Raw genomic sequence first — 21,825 nt, forward strand, 5'->3', positions numbered from 1 at the left:
TGCAGAGAGACCCTGCAAGGCCAGGGCAAGGCTTGACTCCACTAGCCACTTTGGAGGTGGATCAGAATAGTGACCAGTGCCTTTCCACAAAGTTAAGTGTGAGGCTTCATATTTAGAACAGGGGATTCAAACTCTTCTTAAGGAATGCTGAGCTTCTAGCTTAGTTACACCAAGGCAGAGATCTTGCTATTTCTGAGGATGTTTTGATGCCATCTGTTTGACACAGATCAACCCAAATTTACTGATCATTCTGGGCACAGCTTGTGCGAACCACTAAAGGGGGACAGAAGTACATCTGATATGGTCCCTGCTCTTAAAGAATTTAGAATGTAGTACAAGAGACAGACAGTAATTATGATAGTAGCCAATACTTCACCTGCATTCTTCTAGGTACTGTTCTAAGGTCTTTATATATATTAATAACAGTCCAATGAGGTAGGTACTATTTTCACCCCCTAAAATAGGGGAGGAGGAAATTGGGACACACAGAAGTTAAGTAATTTTCACAGCTAGTAAATGGCAGCACCAGGATTGGAACCAAAACAGTGTGGCTTTAGAGTCTTTGTTCTTAACTTTATCTTGTAGAGCAGTAGTTCTTACAATGTGGTCCCCAGATCAGCAGCAGCAGCCCCATCTGGAAACTTACCAGAAACATGTATTCTTTGGGTCCCACCCAAGACCTACTGAATCACAAATTCTGGAGGCGGTGCTTAACATTCAGTGCTTTAACAAGCCCTCCAGGTGATTCTGATGCCTGCTATTTGAGAACCTCTGCTAGAGAAAAGCAAAGCATACTATGAAAAGTGTCAGAAATTAATCTTCCCAATGGGTAGCAACTGGATATGGTCTCTCTCTTAAGTTCCTAGCCTTCTGCACGGCATCTAGTGTAAAGTAGGCATCAAAAAATACAGATGGATGATGCATACATATGAATGAATATATGGAAAAGTGATGTTTGAGCTGGGGTCTCTTACCACCTATCAATTGATGCAGACCAAATAGGAGAAATGTTCCCCGAAACCGTGAGACCAGCAAGGAGGTGATTGTGATACTTTTGGCAAGGTATGGTAAAGGTCTGCACCAGCACAAGGAGCCATCAGAAGAATGTCAGGGAGATCATGCGAGAGCAGTTCAGGAGGTAAACATGTCAGGTCTTTGTGAACAGCTGTATAGGGGAAGAAGCAAGGGAGAGAGAGAAACTGTCATTTCTGGGATGAAGGTGCCCTTCACAGAGACAGGAGGTATAGGACAAGCACGTTTGTGGGGGAAAGATAGAGTTTGGATTTGGACTCTTGAAATTTGAAGTGCTGGTAGATCCAGGTGGAGCTGTCCAGCAGACACTTGGAAATATGAGTCTGAGACATGGTTGGAAATAGAGATTTGGAAGGATAGTTGAGTCATAAGAATGGATGAGACCTTTAAGGGAAAAGTGGAGAGTGGAATGAGAAGAGAGGTGGGTTTGAAACCATGGTGAACACTGTTATTTAATGAATCAAAAGCAAGAGGGGGGCCCTTGAAGAAGGCTGAAAAGGGCTTAGGCAATAGGAGACCTCAGAAAATGCTGAAGCCAAGTAGAAGCCTCAAAAAGGAAGGAGAGGCAAAGTGTCAGATGCTGCAGAGAAATAAGAGTTGAAAATTATCCTTTCAATTTCGACACAAAAAGTGTTTTAAGTGACATGGTGAGGGCAGAAACGGATTGACTGAGTTGAGGCGTGAGCTGTAGATGAGAAAGTGGAGACAGGTGTTTCCCAGGTCCCGCAGGTAGAGCTCAGGAGCTGCACTCAAGTTGAGACTGCGACATCTTCCAGGGTAGGCAGCCTCTTTCATATCTGTGGTCTCAGCGCCCGGTAGTCGGCCTGGAAGAGAGGGTGGCGTCAGTGAGTTCAGTGACTAGGGACGGAGAAAGGCTTCGCGGAGGCAATCGCTTTGCAGCCGAGGCTTGAAGGATGAGGGTGATTGGGAGGAGAGGTGGGAGGCAGGGCCCCTGGGTGACGGGGCTCTCGGAGTGTGTGAGGGTGACTTGGGAATGAGGTGGAAATGTGCGCGTGGCCCTGTGTGAAGGGGGGAGGCTGTGTGTAGACTTGGAGGGACAGGTTTGGGGAAAAGACAAGGCCGGAGGTTGCTGCGGGGGGTTGTCCTCCCGCCCCGCCCCACTTAAGCCACTGCGTGGTTCCGCGGCGCCTCTACCGGAGCCCTCTCGCCGGGCTGCATGGCGACGGGTGACCGCCAGGGGCCGCTGCCTCCGGTCCCCGGTGCCCCCGCCCCTCTCCATTGGCCTTTGTTGCTGTCGGAGCGCCCCGTTTGACTCGTTCCCGTCCGCCCCCTGGGCCTGGCGGTCGCGCCTGCGCACTGGCAGCGGGCCGGGCGCTAGCTGGGGGAGCTGCTGCAGGCTCCGCGGCGGCGGCTGCAACGGAGGCTGCGGGGGCGGCGGCGCGAGCGGCCGGGCTTGGGGGGGTAGCCGAGCCCGGCCCGGGAGCCCAAGCAGCTAAAGTGCGGGGTACCTAGGCCCTTCACGCTGGACTCCACAGTCTCCGGGCCGCCTGACCTCCGCACGGGTATATGGGATGGAAGCGGGACCCTCGGGAGCAGGTAAGGGCCCCCGGCAGAGGGGCACGGTGCATGCTCCAAGGACTAGGGGACTCCCGCGTGAAGAGCAGGATTTCCGAGTGAGGAAAGGTTTCCTGAGTGAGGAAAGGGGCTCTTATGAGATGGGGGGCCCAGTTTGAAGGGGGCTGTGTGCAGTTCCGGGGGAAACCTTGTGAAGGGAGCTCAGAGACGGGGGCCATTTATCAAAGGAGGCTGTATGCACTCCTGGAGGTGGGAAGTGCTCTGGGAGAAGGGCCTGAACGCACGTAAGGACACTCGGAGATCCCGGGAGGCCTAGGGAGAGGCCCGGCAGGTGGCAGGGGGCGGGCCCCAGGTGTCCAGGAGAGGAGGGGGTCGACACAGATGGGCCCAGAGCTGCCGCATGCCGGGGGCGGGGGCTCAGCCGGGCTGGGCTGGGCTGATGTCTTTTGGGAGAAGGCGCCAGAGCTGGGCTGTGAGCTCCGCCCCAGCCGGGCCTGACGCGGGGGCGAGGGTCAGGGGGCAGTGGGTGGGGATCCAGCCCCGGGATCCCCCCCCCCCAGTCTAGGGAGATGGAGCGGAGGCGCCGGAGCATGCGCGGAGGTGGCAGCTGGAACGGGTTGCCCGATGTGGTGGGGGCGTGGCCGCCCGAACCCCCCACCCCCAGACCCGCAGGTTGGATTGCAAAAAGGAGCGCACTGTTGGGCTGCAGTCTCTCTTAGGTTATGCTGGCAGAGTACAAGTGGAAATGGGCCCCTTCCCCATCTTGGGGCTCTTGCACTTGGCCCTGAAAACCTTCAGTCATAATTTGCCAAGAATAGGTTGAGGGAAACTGCTAAAGTGCCTTATTCTGCCACTGGGATGAGGAAAGACTGGGATGGAAGCAATGTTTTAGGTTATGGACGGGTCCCCCTTGAAGACAGGCCTTAAAAAATGTGTTGGTTACTGAGGTACCAAGGCCAGGACCAGGTTTACCTAGAAGGGGTTTTCTGCCTGGTTTGCACGGTCCAACAGTGAGCAGAATTGGGATCTTTTAATCCAAGGAAAATGACCTCTCTATTGAATGTCTCCTGAGTCGACAGCCTAATCTTTCTATACCTTAATATTTTTATGTTTGTTGTCCCCCACTGAGTATCTTTTCTTTTTCCTCTCTCTACTCCCCAGAAACTGTCAGGGCCATGTTATTAGACCCAAGGTCGTCAAGCTAGCCTTTTGTCACAAATACGTTGTTTGGGGTAGGGGGAAGTCTATAGCCTTCACCATGGTGTCCCAGGTGATAGCCTTAACTTCTCCTTATTTACAATCAGGAGAAAAGGCGGTAAGAATAGAGGAGAAACTGAGGCAAGGCTGCCCCAAGAAGACCAGAGTCCCTGGATGTGTTGTGTAGTGGTGGCACCTCCTGTGTCCTGTCTCTTACCCTTTTGATGGGAGGAGCAGTCTGGACCTGGGAATCCTTTAGGTCTTGTCTCACTACTTCCTTCCATTTGATCTCGGAGTGGGAATAGGATTTCCATTTGGGACAGGAATTTCATTTCTGGTTGAAGCATCTTTGTCTTTTATACCAGATCTAATCCCCTTAAGGAAATAGCTCCTGCCGACTCAGACTCATTCTTCCAGTCATCCATTCAGTGATCTATAAGTACTTAGTGACTACTTTCCCTGGGACAAAAACAACCTTGTAAAGGCTGTGTAAGCCTTAAGGTGGAATGCAGGGAGCAACTGACTTCAGAAAACTACTTCCTCCTTCCCTTAGGCCCCTTTCTCCATTCCAGGAGCTCTCGTGGTTTTCTGGGCTGGAGACTACTTGCAGCAACCCAGGGACTAGAGTAGTAGAGGTCCCAGAGGTCCAGATGGATTGCTGGGAGCTGGCACCCATACCAGATTGATCTATTATGGTGAATTTCTAATAGCCTCTAGAGTGATGAAAAAGTTGACTTTTTCTGATTCATGTTACATATTTATAGCTTCTAGGGAAGGAACTAGAGCCTGGTATCTGGAGTTGGCTGTAGCCTAATGAGGCAGGCTTTACCTCATCAAAAGGTGTAATTGAAATTCATTCTGGAAGCTGTGAGTGGAGGGATCCCATAACTGCCTCCTTCCTAGGCTCGGACTATTTTCTTGGAGGTTTGAGGACACAGTACGTACACAAAGCAAGGTATTGTTGCTGGCTTCACTGGGCTTATGGCCAGGTGTGCCTTCTGTGCTCAGGTGTGTTACAAGTACATATACTGGACTGGGAGCTCCCAGAGGGTAGAGGTGGTGTCTGATTTATCTGTGGAACCAACCAATGTCTAGGCCCTGACACAAGTACGTCTTTATTTTTTGAATTGAATCACATTCCAGTGTGAACATAAATGGTTAAGCACATGTGTGGATATTTAATAATTTGTGTGTACTCAGTGTGTGGACAAATTCTTTTTGGAGCGATTGGCCCTTTACTCTTTGCTTACTGGACAGCTAACCCAACCTTGAGTTTGTCTTTTGAGTGGGCTGTCTAGCTTATTGGGAGGTATGTGTGCCTCAGAACTGCAGGGAAGGAATCCCTGAGCCAGGCCTTTCAGCTCTGTTACTTTTCCTTCTCAGGGCTGGTTGAGGATGGGGGAGGGGGAGTGTCCTTTTCATAGCCCCTCCCTCCATGCTTTTGTCTGCAGGGAAGGGCCCCGCCCCTTTCCCCCAAGGCCCAAGCTTTGTCCTCTGTGCTGGGGCCCTCATCTGCATCACAAAGTGGCCGTCTGTCCCTGTCTGGCTCTGAAGGGAAGTGTCTCCCTTTCTCAGACTAAAAGCTGGGGGCAGGGTGGGGTTAGGGGAGGAACTTTGTACTGCTGTAAGGCTTGCAGGGGAGTGGAGTGGGAGAGAGGTTCTCTCTTCCTCCTGCCTTCCCTAGTTTGGGTATGAAGGGGAGGGTGGGGGCTCCTTGTTTTTCCAAAGCCTCCTAGGAGTGGAGGGTGCCTAAGGCTAAGTCTGGTGTGTAGTCCTGTTTCTGGGAAAGAGAAGGTTTTGAGGCTAGAGTGTCTGTCCCATCCCCCATCATTTCTACCCAGCCCCTAGCTCTAGGGGATGTCTTTCTCCCAAGGCTCCTAACAATTATTCAGCCTGGGAGGCTAAGGAGGTGAATGGAATGTAAGAACTTGGGGAGGGAAAGGGTATCTCTTACCAGCTACTTCCACTAGGGTCATGTTTGTCCTGTGCTGGGTTTATAATTGTTTCTGAGCAGTGTGCAGGTGTTTGTGTGCTGTGTATGCTTGTGTGTTCTTTGTGGTGTGTCTATGGATCTGTTTGTTAATTCATTTAGTATCTGTATATTGAACACCTATATGCCAGGCGCTGGAGATTCAGCAGTGACCAAGGCAGATACAGCCTGTATCTTTGAAGATCTCACAATCTAGGCTGGTGAGGGGTATGTGTATGAAGGTACACTGTCCAGGTCTAAGTATGTGTTTGGATGTGTATGTCTATCTATGGCTTGTGTATAATTTCTGTTCAGTTCTTTCTGGGGTATGTGGCCAGGTGCTAGTAGTTAAGCTTTCACTTCCCCAGGTAGCTGAATCCTGAAGGCCTTTTCTCCCCAGACTGGGCTGCCATTCCCGTCTGTGTTTCCCTGTCTGTGGAGTAGGGTAGGCTTGACAGGTGGTTAGAAGGAGACACAGCAGCTTAGCTCTGGAAAGCAGGCCCCTCCCTTGAATGGTTCTGACCTCTTCCTGACCCCCCTGCTGAGGATATGCCCCATCCCCCCAGCCTCGCCAACTGTGAAAGCAGATCTCTGGTAATGGGAGGTTCTGGGCTGTTTTGTCCCTCTTTCCTCCCACCTGGGCTGGTCCTCTGCTGGCAAAGACAATAGTAGATGCTGAGGGAGGGTTCTCTTAGGCAGTTTCCTCTTTTCTTCCCTTTCCCCTCAAGCTAGAAAATAAAACCAGGGGCAGCAATCAGACTGGTGGCAATAGAGGAGAAAGTAGTGGGAGTTGGCCCTGCCCTAGCCCTTTCCCAAGGGCTGCCTCTGTCTTAAACCCCTTCTGCTACTGTCTGGGCCCTCTGTGTAGAAGGAGCTGTGGGCCTGGAAAGAATCTTGTATTCTTCTTCCCAGAAGCAGTAATCTCGTCTTCTCCAGGATGCTACTGTCTGCCCCTCCTTCCCAAATCCTCTACTCTAGTTTACTCTTGCCTCAGTCTCCTATATTTAGCCTGTCTTCATTCCCTAGCTTTTTCTTCTTTTGAACTTCTTCATTGTCTCCCCACTTGCAGCCTTGCTTCTTGCCCAGGCTCTCAACTCTAAACTGTCTTGCCCCAGCCCTAACTCCAGCCTTTCCTCCTTCCCAGTTCAAGCATTTTTGGGCTGTGACCTCCAGTTCCAGCCTCTTCACCAGCTCCGTGTTTCAGCCTCTCTCCTTTCCTTAGTCTCCAAAATCCATCCTTTTAGCCTTTTCTCCTTTTCTGCTCCATCCTCAGCCATTCGGTTGCCTTAATCTTTTCTCAGACACTGCCCTGTTCCTTGCGTGGCCTCCCCCCATCCGCCCGCCCCAGCACTTGGCCTTCTTTAGGTCTTCCTCCTGCCTGCAGTGCAGAGAAGCATTAAGATGATACTATTTTGTGTTCAGGATGGTGATGAGTGAAGTGAGCATCTGGCTGACAGATAATAAGGCTTTCTTGGTCTGCTAGATAACCTGAAGGAGTCTTCATCTAGTAGAGGGAAGAAAGAGTTTTGTTACTAGAGCCAGATTTAGCCCGTCTACTTAACATGTAATAGGAAGATATTACATACTCATTTGATGAATTTAAGATAGACAACAAGGGTAATTTTCCTAACTGGAAAGAGTTTTTAAAAAATGAGCCTGGGTTGTTTCAGCCAGTGGAAGCCCTCAGTTGGGTTGGGTAGTCAGGAAAGAGGCTTTTCCTACACTTTGCTGCTCCCGTTCTAGGAGGCCTTGTGCCTTCTCTGATCAGAGTGGTAAGGAAATTACCAGACTCTACCCTCACCAGCCTCTCTGTCTTGTAGCTGCAGGCACCTACCTGCCCCCCCTGCAGCAGGTGTTCCAGGCACCTCGCCGGCCTGGCATTGGCACCGTGGGGAAACCAATCAAGCTTCTGGCCAACTACTTTGAAGTGGACATCCCTAAGATTGACGTCTACCACTACGAGGTGGATATCAAGCCGGATAAGTGTCCTCGCAGAGTCAACCGGTAAGTAATGCACGTTTAAGCCACTAAGTCCAGTAGTCCTTATTTTCCTGAGTCTCACAGCCTTAAAAGAGAATCCAGAGGGGTAAAAGAAAAACTAGTAGACGGTGATATCACCAAATTCAAGAAAGTTCTTGAGGAAGAGATTCTAAGTAAGGTAAATGTTGAAAAATATCACTGGATTTGGCTATTAGGAGACAATTGGTACCTATTGCCACAGTAGTTTCAGTAGAGGAGTTGGGCTAGTAATCTAACAGTGAGTTAAGGAATAAATGGAAGGCAATGTGGTAGGGATAGTGAGAACAGATAGCTTTTTTCTAGATAGCTTGATAGTGAAGCATGGGGAGAGAGGGAATATGTTGGCTAGAGAAGATTATAGGGGTCAAGTATAGTGCCTACTGCATTTCATTATTTGTTGAAATGAATAAATGAAAAGTTTTTAAGAATGAGACATGGGTATGTTTATAAACCGAGAAGGAGCTAGTGCAGGAGAGGTTAAAGGTACAAGACAGAGAGGAGAGGAGTGAGTGGGATGTCCTTGCTGAGGCAGGAGGACACATATATATATGCACAATGTAAAAAAAAAATTTAGTATTACAGGAAGAGTAGCAATGAAAAATGTCTCGTATTACCCTGGCCTCCTGTCTCCTAGTCCCTTTCCCCAGATGCATTCATTATTACCATTCTTGAGTACACTTCCAGATATTTTTCTATACATATGCAAGCCTATATGTTTACAGAACATTTTTAAAGCACACAGAATACAGAATCTTATATACACTGCTCTGCACCTTGCTTTTCTCCACTGAACAATATAATTTGGAAAGTAATATATATCAATACCTACATATCTGTCTCATTCTTTTGCATAGCTTCATAGATATTCCATTGAATGGATATATTATAACCTATTTAATAAATCTATTCAGGAACATTTAGGTTGAGTCTAAACTTTTGCTACGAAAGTGAAACTGTGTAGAATATTAATATAGATACATTTTTGCACTCAAATACAAGTGTATCTGTAGGATAAGTTCCTAGGCTGGAATTGCTGGCATAATACATTTAAAATTTTTGAGATGTTACCAGTTTTTTTTAAGGTAAGTTGTACCAATTTATACTCCCATCAGTAAGGTATCATCCCATATCCACACCAATTCAGTATATTGGATTTTTTAGTTGTTGGCATTCTGATAAGTAGAGAATTGTATCTTGGTCTAATTTTAAATTGTATTTCTCTACTGAGTGAAGTTGAACATATTTTCAGATGTTTAAAAATTATATATGGAAGGGATATTTCAAGTGTGAGAGGAAAGAAAGAGGAAAAGAGGCAAGTGTATATAAATGTATTTGTTTATATGTCTGGGAACTTGAGGGTGGCCTTGCCTTCTATGTTCTACTCCTTTCAAAATTATTAAAGATGCTTTTTGATCTGAGGTAGGAGTGGATTCTGTCGTTAGGCGGGTAGTGGAGAAGGTTTGACACAATCTATGAGGATGGAAGTGATCAGAGATATGAAAAAGATTGCTGGGCAGCACTGAGGCCTAATTGGCATTAAAACCATGTGTTTACAGTTGCTTCCAATGTATAGTTTGAGTCTTTTTATCCAATAGTATTCAAGAGCTTTGGTTTAGAAAGCGAAGAGTTCAGATAGTTGGATGGACTGGGATTTTGAAGGCTAGATGGATACTCTGGAATCTAAGTAGCAGAGCACAGGAACTGAAATCAGGAAAGAGATGATAATGGAGAGAAAACAGGGTGGTAGGACTAAGGACTTCAGAGAGATGGAAGAGGTGAGGTTCTTCTTCCACACTTTATTCCTATTCCAATTCAGGGCTCTTCCCATCTACCTTTCTTGATTATCAGCTTGGGGATTGGAGCAGCCTAGATTTTGTTCCTGATTCTGGACAGACCCTGAGATTAAGCCCTTCTCCCCTCAGCCTCCCCCTCTGCTCAGAAGGCACTCACAACCACTCTTTTAGGTCCTTCGGAGCCTGGGTGATCCGAGGACCAAAAATATCACCTGGGAGCGTATTAGAAACGTAGAATTTCAGACTTTGCTCTAAATCTGCTGAATCAGAACCTGCATTTTAGATCTCTAGGTGGTTCATATGAATGTTGAAGCTTGAGAAGCACTGCTTAGAATAGAGATTAGTAGCTGGTAGGACAGAATATAGTAGATGGGACATTGCCTGGAGTTTAAATTACTTCCAAGAGCTTGAAGTAGTAGTGTTTCAGCTTCCACTGGCCTTTCCCATTCCCCACAGGGAAGTGGTGGAATACATGGTCCAGCATTTCAAGCCTCAGATCTTTGGTGATCGCAAGCCCGTGTATGATGGAAAGAAGAACATTTACACTGTCACAGCACTGCCCATTGGCAATGAACGGGTAAGGTTGGGAGTCAGGCTGGACCTATCTGGGGAGGGACAGAACTCAACTAAGCCTGTTTGCAGTCTGGCAGTCCAGAGATCCCTTTCGTCTTTTGTGCTGAGAAAGTGTGTTTTAGGGTGAGGGATGGGTAGGTGCTGATGTTTATTTAGCCTCTTGTATGTCTGTCCCTGTCCAAACAGACTGAGATTAGACTTAAAATAGACCTAAGGGACTTCCTACTAAGTGTGGTTGAGAGGGACAGATACACTGAGCCAAGGTGGCTGGAGACTAAGGGGCTGGATTTACTCTGAAGTTTTCATTGTGAGTCCCTATCAGATTAAGAAGCAGATTCTGGGAAACCTATGGGGTGAAGGATAATAGGGGCAAGGCAGGGAATATTGGACTGTGGGACAGCATCAGCAATCTTTCACCCCTTTCTCTTTCCTGAAGGTTGACTTCGAGGTGACAATCCCTGGGGAAGGGAAGGATCGAATCTTCAAGGTCTCCATCAAGTGGCTAGCCATTGTGAGCTGGCGCATGCTGCATGAGGCCTTGGTTAGTGGCCAGATCCCCGTTCCCCTGGAGTCTGTGCAAGCCCTGGATGTGGCCATGAGGCACCTGGCATCCATGAGGTACTGGGTGTAGTTAGTATCTGGGCTACAAGTGGTGGCAGAAGTGCTGTGGGAGGAGGAGGGGAATGAGCGTATATTAAGGTCCCACCGTGTGCCTTTCAAATAAAAAATTCTTTGAAGCCCTACCATATACCAGGCAAGTGTGCATATACATTTAGATGGTTTAAAGCTTTGGCCCTGTCCCTTGTAGGTATCTTTGGACCTCACCCCATCTGTCCCTGCAGGGCAGTAAAAGGGGAGAGACTTGCACAAGGTCAGTCACACAACTAGTAAAGGATCAGAGCTGGAATTAAAGCCCTGGTGTCCTGCCTTCCAGGCCAGGGCTCCTCCGTGCCCAGGATGCCTCACAGGGTGGGGGCCTGTGCCCGAGGGACCAGTTCTCTGCCTGTCCCTGCCAGGTACACCCCTGTGGGCCGCTCCTTCTTCTCACCGCCTGAGGGCTACTACCACCCGCTGGGGGGTGGGCGCGAGGTCTGGTTCGGCTTTCACCAGTCTGTGCGCCCTGCCATGTGGAAGATGATGCTCAACATTGATGGTGAGTGGGGAGAGCTATGGAGCCAGGGGCACCCTGAGTCCAGTGACCACACTCCCAGCCTCATCCCTCCCAGCTCTGTAACCACACTCCTAGTCTAATCCCTACAGCCCTGGGACCCCTCCCCCATCCCAATACCCTATAAAGAAGAGGGTGTAAAGAGCAGTGCTTCCATTTATTCTGGAAGACAGAACCTGAGCTGAGCTGTACTTACCATGTCCCCACAGTCTCAGCCACTGCCTTCTACAAGGCGCAGCCAGTGATTGAGTTCATGTGTGAGGTGCTGGACATCAGGAACATAGATGAGCAGCCCAAGCCCCTCACGGACTCTCAGCGTGTGCGCTTCACCAAGGAGATCAAGGGTGAGGACCCAACCAGGCGGGGAGGGGAAACAGTGCTACTTTCTCTTTAGTCCTAAAAGGAAATCCCCTTGGGATATATTCAGGGGAGAGGCCAAGCCTGGGCACATGAGCAACCTTTTCCAACCCTGACAAGCAGTGTGTGTGTCCCAGGCCTGAAGGTGGAAGTGACCCACTGTGGACAGATGAAGAGGAAATACCGCGTGTGTAATGTTACCCGCCGCCCTGCCAGCCATCAGACGTAAGTTGACAGGGCTGCTAAGCCATACTGTTGGTGGAAGAGGGCCGATATTTCAACATACTCTGTTCACTTTCTCTGCACCCACACCTGGCCCTGAGGATGAGCCCTGTTTTTGAAGATAAGCTGTGGGAATTTGGCATCCCTCCCCTAACCTTCCCAGATCCATTGATACTCTCCCTACCATTTTTACCTTCTTGGTCTCCACCTTTCCTTCTTGGGCCCTTACTGGAGAGCAGGTGTCTTTCTCTGGCTTCTTTCTCAGTTCTATAAACGTTAGGATCTCTCTCAACTTATTCTTCCTCCTGAAAAAGCAAGTTGATATCCTAGGCTAGACCCTTGGGAAAGTTGTCACTGATTCCATCTACGTCCTTCACTTCAGACTGTGCTGGACTGTGAGTGCCTACTGTGTGTCAGGCTTCATGCACAACACTAGACATACAGATGAGTCAGATATGATCTGACCATTGTGGAACTTGCCTTTCAAATCTTTGGCTTCACTCTTGGAGCCCTGTATTTCCTCTGCTTCCCTGTGAGTGGTGGGAGTGCTCAAAGAGGTTGGATAGGGATGAAGTCAAGTCTGGCGCTTCCCATGGTTGTAGGTCTAGAAAGGTGTTACTGAATGCTAGGCTATGACACTTCTTTCCCTTCCCCCAAACAGGTTTCCCTTGCAGCTGGAGAGTGGACAGACTGTGGAGTGCACAGTGGCACAGTATTTCAAGCAGAAATATAACCTTCAGCTCAAGTATCCCCACCTGCCCTGCCTGCAAGTTGGCCAGGAACAAAAGCATACCTACCTGCCCCTAGAGGTGAGACTGCCAAGTAATGGCCTGGCTGGGGAACAAGCACGGTACCTGCACACTGATCATCAGAGGTCTATTCTTCCATTTGTAGTCTCTCATCATTTTTAGGTTTGGAAAATTGATGTTCTGAGAGGTCATTCTGTGAAATGTAGGCCTCATTCTTAACTGCTGAGTTCTTTACTTATCCCGCATCCTGCTCTCGTATTCTTTCAGGACTGCCAGGCAGAGGCGAAAGCTGTATTTACTGTTTAATAAGTAATTAGTTCATTCAGTACAGAGATTTCAGATACCTACACTCATGTCCTCTTAATTTCTCTTTCCCTGTCTGGAGCTCGGGATCTAAATGACCTAAAGATACAAGTATACTTTATTTTACAGAAAATGTACATGAACGTTACCTATAACGTGAATCCTGTATCCCCAGTGATCAATGTGTTCCTTTTTTTTAAAAAATTAATTAATTTATGTTTGGCTGCATTGGGTCTTCATTGCTATGCGCGGGCTTTCTCTAGTTGTGGCAAGCGGGGGCTACTCTTCGTTGCAGTGCGCGGGCTTCTCATTGCGGTGGCTTCTCTTCCTGAGGAGCACAGCCTCTAGGTTCACGGGCTCAGTAGTTGTGGCTCAAGGACTCAGTAGTGGCTCACGGGCTCTAGAGTGCAGGCTCAGTAGTTGTGGCGCATGGGCTTAGTTGCTCCGCGGCATGTGGGATCTTCCCAGACCAGGGCTCGAACCCGTGTCCCCTGCATTGGCAGGCATCAGATTCTTAACCACTGTGCCACGAGGGAAACCCAGTGTGTTCCTTTTGAAAAAGTTTTCGCTCCAAGATTTGTCATATTTTTATGCTTCAGCAGACCTTTGAAATTCTGCAATTAAGGAAAGAATAGTAATGCTCTTAAGTCATTACTTAAGTCATTACTTAAGTAATGCTTTTAAGTCATTTGCATTAAGTCATAGAATGCAAATGGAGAACCACTGGGCTGTATTTGGTTTTCTATACACTAGCCAAAATGTCTAATGAGAAACTGTCTCTGACTGCTTCATTGTCTAGTCTAGTGCTGCTCAAAGTGTGGTCAGTGGACCAAGAGCATAGGTATTACCTGAGAGCTTGTTTGAAATGTAGAATCTCAGGTTCCACCTAGACCTACTGAATCAGTATCTCTTTTAACAGAATCTAAAGAGGATTCATATGAACATTTAAGTTGGAAAAGCACTAGCCTAGATGACCGTCCTCTGTTCTAGCAGCAGGAGTCAGATAGCTGGGACCAAAACTTAAACCTTCTTTCTGTGAGCTTCTGGGATTTCAGAACTAACCAGAGGAAATTAGGCTGAAGGAAGAAGAGATCCCAAAGCCCAAGAACTCTGACTTAGTAATAGCTGCTGATGCACAGAAAGTGGGATGAAGACAGTATGTTCTCTGAGATGTAAACAGAAGTCTTTAATGGCAATTACAGCTAAGTAGATAGGCTTTGGGTAATATCTACTGCAAGCTGAGATTTGTTAGCAAATTGACATTACTTCTGTTTAAACAATAGTTTCCAAGGTGAATAACTTATGTATTTTGATTTTTACTGTTGCTTGTTTATTTAACAAATATTTATTGAACTCCTACTATGAGTCATACACTCTTAGGTGTGGGGAAAGCAGAGATTAACAAGACAGATAAAGTCCCTGCTGTCATGGAGCTTATAATCTAGAAGGGGGAGATAGATAATAAGTTGGTAAATAAGATAGTTTCAGTTGGTGGTAAGTGCTGTAAGAATAATAAAACAGGTTAAGGGGATAGTCATAAGGGTGGAGCGGGTTGGAGATTCACTTTAGTTATTGTGGTCAGGGAAGGCTTCTTTTTTTTTTTTTCTTTTTGGCCACACTGACGGCATGTGGAACTTCCTCAACCAGGGATCAAACCTGTGCGAGTGCGGAATCTTAACCACTGGACCACCAGGGAAGGCTTCTTTTAGGAGACATTTGAGCTGAGTCCCAAATTATGAGATAGAACCAACCTTTTACAACCTGAAGGAAGAGCCTTCCAGGCAAGAGTTTAATAGTGAGTACAGAGGCTCTAAAGCAGCAGGGAGCTTGGATCTTCTTAGAGAGACAGAAGGCTTAGTGGCTGGTATGTAGTGTATGAGGGGAGAAGTAGTAGGAGATGATTTTGGAGAGAGGTACAGGGTCAAATCACATAGGCTATTGTAGGTGATAGGTTTTTTTTAGAATTGCTTTATTGAGATATAATTCACATTCCATAAAACTCACCCTCTTAAAATGTACAATTCAGTGGGTTTTAGTTAATTCACAGAGTTGCGCAACCATTACCGTTGTCTGATTCTAAAACATTTTCATTGCCCCCAGAAGAAAGCCCATACCCATTAATAGTCACTTACCATTCCTTCTGCCCTCCTCACCAGCCCCTGCTAACCACTGATCTACTTCTGTCTCTGTGGATTTGCCTATTCTAGACATTTCATATAAATGGAATTATATAATATATGGCCTTTTTTTAAGTGGCCTATTTCACTTAACGTAATGTCTTCAGGGTTCATCTATATTGTAGCATATGTCAGAATTCCCTTCCTTTTTAAGGCTGAATAATATTTCGATGTATGTATATACCGCATTTTGTTTGTCTGTTCATTCATTGATGGACACTTGGGTTGCTTTCACCGTCTAGCTATTATGAATAATGCTGCTATGAATATAGGCGTACAAATATTTGTTCTAGTCCCTGCTTTCATTTCTTTTGAGTACATACCCAGAAGTGGAATTACTGGGTCATATGGTAATTCTGTGTTTAATTTTTTGAGGAATCACCATACTGTTTTCCACAGCAGCTGTACCATTTTACATTCTCACCAGCAATGCACAAGGGGTCCGATTTCTCTACATCCCTGCTTTAGTCTTTTTTCCAGTGTTGATTCTGTAGTTGAAATTATCCGTAAAGAGTTCTACAACTTAAAGTTACCTTCAAGAGAGCAACCTCACAAATTTTAACAATTCTGGATTTTCATTAAGGGAATTGACTAATTCTTTGAGGTACAGAGTCTAAGGGCAGGTGACCTTGTCCTGGTTTTCCCTACCATTGTTCAGCATGAACTCTGGAAGTTAGGCAGAGAAGCAGTACTTAGTGTATTGGCCCTATGGGAACAAGTTTTACATTTCATTTCATCTAAATCCTCACAACAGCTTCAGGAGACAGCTAGTGCTTTTTCCGGTGGCTAAAATTAAAGAAGCAGAGCCTTAGAGTGGTTAAGAGTCCTACCCAAGGTAGCATCTTCTAGAATTGGCAAAGCTAGACTTCAAACTCAAGTGTTCTTGAGTTCTCTCTACTTTGCCAAAAGGCTTCCTGTTCACTGCTTCCTGAATATAGTATATTGGGCAATGGAAGTCTTATATATCACTAGGAAGTCTTTTCTGATCTCCATTGTGTTCTCTTGGGCCCAATACAGAGAACCATGTGGCAGGATGTTCCTCACACCAACAGAGCACACTGTCAGTCAACAGACAGTGATTTCTATAGTCCAAGGGCTCAGTGATCATCTGTAGGCTCGGGCTCAAGAGTTGAGTCACTGCTGGTTCTCCTGGTGTGTTGCAGTGTGGAACGACTGACTGCCTGCTACCATTGGAGAGCTGTCTGCTACCTAGGCATCCAGTTTGTGTGTATTGAGTTTTTTTAGTCTTAAGAAGAGCTCTAGACTGGGTCCTTTGGTAAATAATAATTTATGCTACAACTTACTGAGTGTTTACAATGTTCAGAACTGTACTTGGTTCTTTAAGTGCTTTATTTAATTTAGTCTCCAGACAGTCCTAGGAGATTGTTACTGTTCTCCCTATTTAATATATGAGGCCTGAGCCCAGATCTGCCTCTGGATCCCAAGCTCTTAATCACAAAGTGGCTGTATTACCTTTTGTATTGCACGTGGATATTTTCTAACTTACCTGTCTATGAACAAGGGATTTTCTAGTCCATTTCCCAGGACTGACAGCCAAGTCCTCTTTCCTTACTATGGGGCTCCGGGTATAGGGTGAACTATACTCAGGCCAGCGGTACGTATTCTTGTTTCCTTAGGTCTGTAACATTGTGGCTGGGCAGCGCTGCATTAAGAAGCTGACTGACAACCAGACTTCAACCATGATAAAGGCTACAGCTAGATCGGCCCCAGACAGACAAGAGGAGATCAGCCGCCTGGTCAGTGAGGATGCAGAGAAACGTATGCTTGGTTGCTCAGTCATGGGAGTCCCTGGTAGCACAGATGCCTTTCTGCCCTGGCAGGACCCTTAGGAAAACAAAAGTCTGGATTTGTTACCTGGGACTCCATAGGACTGCTCTTGCTTCTTGACCCTGTAGCTACTTTGTTTCCTATCTCTTTTTCTCTCCTGTATTACTTCCCTATGTTATCCATTCCCACTTACCTCATCTTCCACTTCCCCCCAACCCCTTTTTTAGGGCTATTTCTTGCCAGCCTCAGCTGTTCTTCAGGGCTTTCTGCTTGGGACCTGGAAGGTGAGCAGTATTGCCAAGCTACTGCTCTCCTGAGATCCCCTTCTTTTGTCTTACAGATGAAGAATGCCAGCTACAACCTAGATCCCTACATTCAGGAATTTGGGATCAAGGTGAAGGATGACATGACGGAGGTGACGGGGCGAGTGCTGCCGGCGCCCATCTTGCAGTACGGCGGCCGGGTGAGCAGGGTCAGGGCCAGACAACATCTCTGGGACATGTGGGGGGAGGTTGGGTTGTATAGCCCGTGGCTTTTGCTCCCCTACGCACCTGGCTCTACTGAGGCTCACCTGGACGCCCCCTTTGCCTATCCCCAGAACCGGGCCATTGCCACACCCAATCAAGGTGTCTGGGACATGCGGGGGAAACAGTTCTACAATGGAATTGAGATCAAAGTCTGGGCCATTGCCTGCTTCGCACCCCAAAAACAATGTCGAGAAGAAGTGCTCAAGTAAGGAGGTTGGGTGTATGGATGGAAGGGTGGGAAGGATCCTAGAGCTGCCTAACTTCCTCTACTCCCAGGGGGCCACGATTTGATCTGTAGTCTGTTCTTTCTGAGTCTTGACTCTCCCCACCTGTGCTGTCTGGCTCACACTTCTGCCTGCTTCTTTTCTGTCCATCTGTGGTCAGGAGTCTTGATAAGGAGCCATATCTGCGTCAGAGATGATGATTTCAGGACATGAATCTCCTAAGGGAGACCTGAATTATTTTATTGTTATAATTATTAACATGGATGGTAAACAGTAGTAGTGATGACTATAATGTTTGTGCCAACATTGTACCTAATTTTATGTTCTCTTATTTCATCTTCACAGTGAGTAGGTGGTGGTATTTCCATTTTCAGGAGACTGAGGCTCAAAGAGGTTAAGTAACTTGTACAAGGTTTGCATATCAAGAAAGTGTCAGATTGGAATCAAATCAGTTCTGAGGTTTCAAAGCTTATATTCCTAATTGGAAATAAAAGTTCAGCTGGTACTCTGAGCTGTCCTTTCCTGTGCACAGAATTTGTTCAGTCGGGTCCAAGTGACCTGAATTAGGTGAACATGAATTGTAAGGGCCTCTGAGCCACCTGTGGCTGAGTGGCTGGGAGTAGATGATAGCAATGAAGAAAGTGATATAGCCAAATGGTTTAAAGGAACAGTTTAGGGGAGTCATGGTCTTGAATGAGTGAATAAGTAAGTGAAGAAGTCACCAACCCTTCCCCTGCAGTCTTCTTTTTTTTTTAACAGCTTTATTGAGATATTTTTCAAATACCACAAAATTTACCCATTTAAAGTGTACAGTTCAGTGTTCCTGCAGTCTTTTGAAGTGGTAGCTTTTTTTTTTTCTCTGGATCTGGAGTAAGGTCAGTGCACTCTGGGGCTGAGAAAGAATCAGTGGAGCTGACCACTTCGGGCAGTGATGAGAATTAGTAGAGATGTGTGCCCTGGTGGGTTCAGCTGGCCTTGGGATTTTCATAAGAATTAGTTACAGCAGCTCCTGATGAATATGGAGACTCTGGCCCTCCTTCTCCCCTCACAGATACATAACTACTTCCACACAATTATAGTTTCTCTTAAATGTGTTCCTCTTGTCTCCTTTCCTGGGTTCTTGGGATTTTAGCCCCATTTAAGCCAGGCTGCTCTTAGCCTTGGCCAGGCTTTGGAGGGCTGGTCCTTAACCAATATTAGAAAGGCTCTCAGCGCTGTGCCTTTGTGTCACATTGTTGGTAGCTCCACTCTTGGTGTGGTTCTCTCTCATTCCCGTGTCCTTCCCCTGTCCCATTCTTTTGAGAAGCAATTTGTTGTTTTGGATATTTTGGGGTACAGAAACTGATAAACCTAGAATCTCAGAGTTGGAAGGAGTCAGTTCATCAGACAGCCCCTTCTTGCAATGATCCCTAGATTCAGGGAGTAAAAATGTGACTTGTACACCTGGGTCAGTGTACCCAGTTGCATGTATGGTTCTGGGCTAAAGATTAAGATTTGAGAGTTTTCGGCTGTGGCAGTGGATGAGATTGTCCAGGGAGAATGTGCATAGTGAACAGAGGCTGAAAATAGAACCCAGAGAAACCAGAAAGGAAATAGAACAAAGTTCCTACATGTGTATGAGGGAATGGGATCCAAAGCACAGGAAAAGCCATCCTTTCCACTGAGACAAAAGGGGAAGAGATGAGGTGGAGAAATTGGTAATTGGGGAGGTATAAGGGAGTCCTAGGGTCAACCCTCAGAATTTTCTTCTGGCTAAAGAAGCCGTTACCTCAGCTGTATCACTTTTAGGACAGGATTTTAAGACTTTCTCCATCCTAGAGTTCTCTAAACACTTTGTGGCCCCCAGCACTGGACATAATATCCCAAGTGTGATCTGGTAATAGAAGATAGGGAAAACCACTTTCCTGGAAGTAAAGACCCACTTATTGATGGAATCTGGTAACACCTTGGCTTTTTAAATAGCTATACTGTAGTTGTATACAAAGCAGAGAAATGGAAGAAACACTGTTAGGTTGTCCATCAGAGCCCTGGCTCTTATTTACATGAAATAATAGGTTATATTTTTTATTCTAATGTTTATTTGAAAGAATTTTTTAAATTAGAATAATATGGAAAACATCCATGTGTCCATCATCCAGAGTATTGTCATATTTATTTTATCCTTTTTAAAAAGTAAATAAAATAGTAAAGATAAATTTGACATTCCTTTATATTCTCCATTCTAGTCCCGTTCCTCCTTTCTGATGCAGTCACTGTCATGAATTATTATAACCTTCCTACCCAATTTATGTATTTTATATACCTATATGTATATAAGTGATTTAAAATTTTATACAACAGTGTTGTACTATATTAATCTTATGGGTTTTTTTTCTTTTTAACTAATAAGTAAAAAATTTATTTCCTCGCTGTATAGGCTTTTAAATCCATCTTATTGATATTTATATGCTATATAATAACATCCCCTAAACGATTGCTTTTATTCTCTATTTGTACATTGTTGCTTTTAATCTAAATGCAGGACTTTCACAATTGAATTTCCTGCTGCTCCTTTCAGTCTGTCATTATATTTATGTAGCTCGATTTTTTTTTTTAATCTGTTGCATGTGAACCCTCTCTTCCAGCTTTGTCTTCCTTTCCTAGGGTAAAGCTCTAAAGGCAAAAGAAAGAAGCTTGTTTAATTATTTGCTCTCAGGCTTCAAAGAACCAGTAGGGGAGGAGGGAGCTCATTTTTTTCTGAGCACCTCCTGTGCTCTGATCACTGTTGGAACCTTATTTATTTTAATTTGAGCCAAGAGGCCTTCCTCTTGGGCATCTTCCTATTGCTGTAGACTTGAAACATAGGAACCAGCTGCTTGAATGGGACAACATGGGGGACTTTGAGAATTCCCACAGATCCCTTCTCTGGGCTCCCTCAGCTCTCTGCTCATACCATTGAACACTTGGCAAGCTCTATCTTGTCCTATCCAACTGTAAATGTGCTTTTTACACTAGATGTGATGATGTCTCATTCATCTTATAATCTGTCAGTGCCTGTCATAGTGCTAGGCACCTAAGATGGAGGCATTTGGTTAGAGGTATTAAAGTGGGACTTACCTGCCTCCTGTCATGACCATACTTGTGCTGCAGGAACTTCACAGACCAGCTGCGGAAGATTTCCAAGGATGCAGGGATGCCCATCCAGGGCCAGCCTTGCTTCTGCAAATATGCGCAGGGGGCAGACAGCGTGGAGCCCATGTTCCGGCATCTCAAGAACACCTACTCAGGGCTGCAGCTCATTATCGTCATCCTGCCAGGGAAGACGCCAGTGTATGGTACAGTTCTGTTGGGACAGTGATTACGGTGATAGGACTCCTCTCAGGGTAGCTCCCTGGAAGATCCTAGGGACGACTCAGTGTGGATTCTTGACTCTAGCCAGAGCTGTTCCTTAGTGTCAGTGCTCTTCTTAAAGGAGAAATATTAGACTACATGAGCCAGTTAGTCATCTCTGGTCCTGTTTACCTGCTCACAGTCCTTCCCAGTAACATTTACTGGGGTCCTCTGTGTGCTGGTGTGTATGCCAGGCTAAGCTGAGCTGGATACAGAGATGAGTCAGTCCAGATTCCTATTCTCAGGAGTGCATTGTCTGTCAAGACATAGGGCAGCACACCCAAGCAGAATTTGTGGTGGTTCTGTTGGTGTTCCACTGCTGGGAATGATGGAGACTTTTTGAGAAGCTTTCCCTCTCTTTTCCTCTCTTTTAAGAATGAGAATGACTATATACATCTCTGACTCAGTGCTCTTCTCTTACTCTTTTTCCTCCACGTCTCCTCTTCAAAGGAAGAGGTGTCTCTCCTTTTATCTTACTCAACCCACGTGTGCTCTTGTTTCTATTCCTTCCTTTTACCTTTGGGACCCTTGAACCCTCAAACATCTTTAGATTCCCCACCCTAGAGCACTTTACCACAGTCATGCCATCTCCTTTAGCTTTTTTCTTCCTATTTTTTTGTTTTTCTTCATCAACGTTTTTAAATGAGTTCTCTACATTTTCTACCCCCACTTCCTCACCAGCCACTTACTCCTTAGCCTTTTTCATTTATTTTACCTCTGCCATTCTCCTAAACCTCCTCTGCAGAGGGTCACCAATGACCTTTCTCCTCTTGACTTCTTGATATTTTCTCCTGTCTCTCCTTAATTGTTTTTGTCATTACC

The 21,825-nt window shown here is 46.2% G+C and overlaps 1 protein-coding gene across 2 annotated transcripts in view; it reads left to right on the forward strand.

Annotated features, from left to right (window-relative positions):
• The first annotated feature begins 2,405 nt into the window (after nucleotides 1-2,405).
• The window catches only part of AGO1 (argonaute RISC component 1), a 30,257-nt gene continuing 10,837 nt past the window's right edge, over nucleotides 2,406-21,825 (forward strand). Inside the window, exons 1-12 of one of the 2 annotated variants that reach the window (XM_060003704.1) lie at nucleotides 2,406-2,589; nucleotides 7,555-7,738; nucleotides 10,003-10,123; nucleotides 10,556-10,737; nucleotides 11,136-11,272; nucleotides 11,497-11,631; nucleotides 11,782-11,869; nucleotides 12,528-12,675; nucleotides 16,733-16,852; nucleotides 17,224-17,355; nucleotides 17,482-17,615; nucleotides 20,764-20,948. In XM_060003704.1, the coding sequence (XP_059859687.1) occupies nucleotides 2,565-2,589; nucleotides 7,555-7,738; nucleotides 10,003-10,123; nucleotides 10,556-10,737; nucleotides 11,136-11,272; nucleotides 11,497-11,631; nucleotides 11,782-11,869; nucleotides 12,528-12,675; nucleotides 16,733-16,852; nucleotides 17,224-17,355; nucleotides 17,482-17,615; nucleotides 20,764-20,948 (1,591 nt within the window). In that variant the 5' untranslated portion in view covers nucleotides 2,406-2,564. The remainder of the gene's footprint in view (nucleotides 2,590-7,554; nucleotides 7,739-10,002; nucleotides 10,124-10,555; nucleotides 10,738-11,135; nucleotides 11,273-11,496; nucleotides 11,632-11,781; nucleotides 11,870-12,527; nucleotides 12,676-16,732; nucleotides 16,853-17,223; nucleotides 17,356-17,481; nucleotides 17,616-20,763; nucleotides 20,949-21,825) is intronic. The other variant, XM_060003711.1, reaches the window with a different exon arrangement.

This window comes from Delphinus delphis, chromosome 1 (assembly GCF_949987515.2).
Source record: "Delphinus delphis chromosome 1, mDelDel1.2, whole genome shotgun sequence".
NCBI lineage: Eukaryota > Metazoa > Chordata > Mammalia > Artiodactyla > Delphinidae > Delphinus > Delphinus delphis.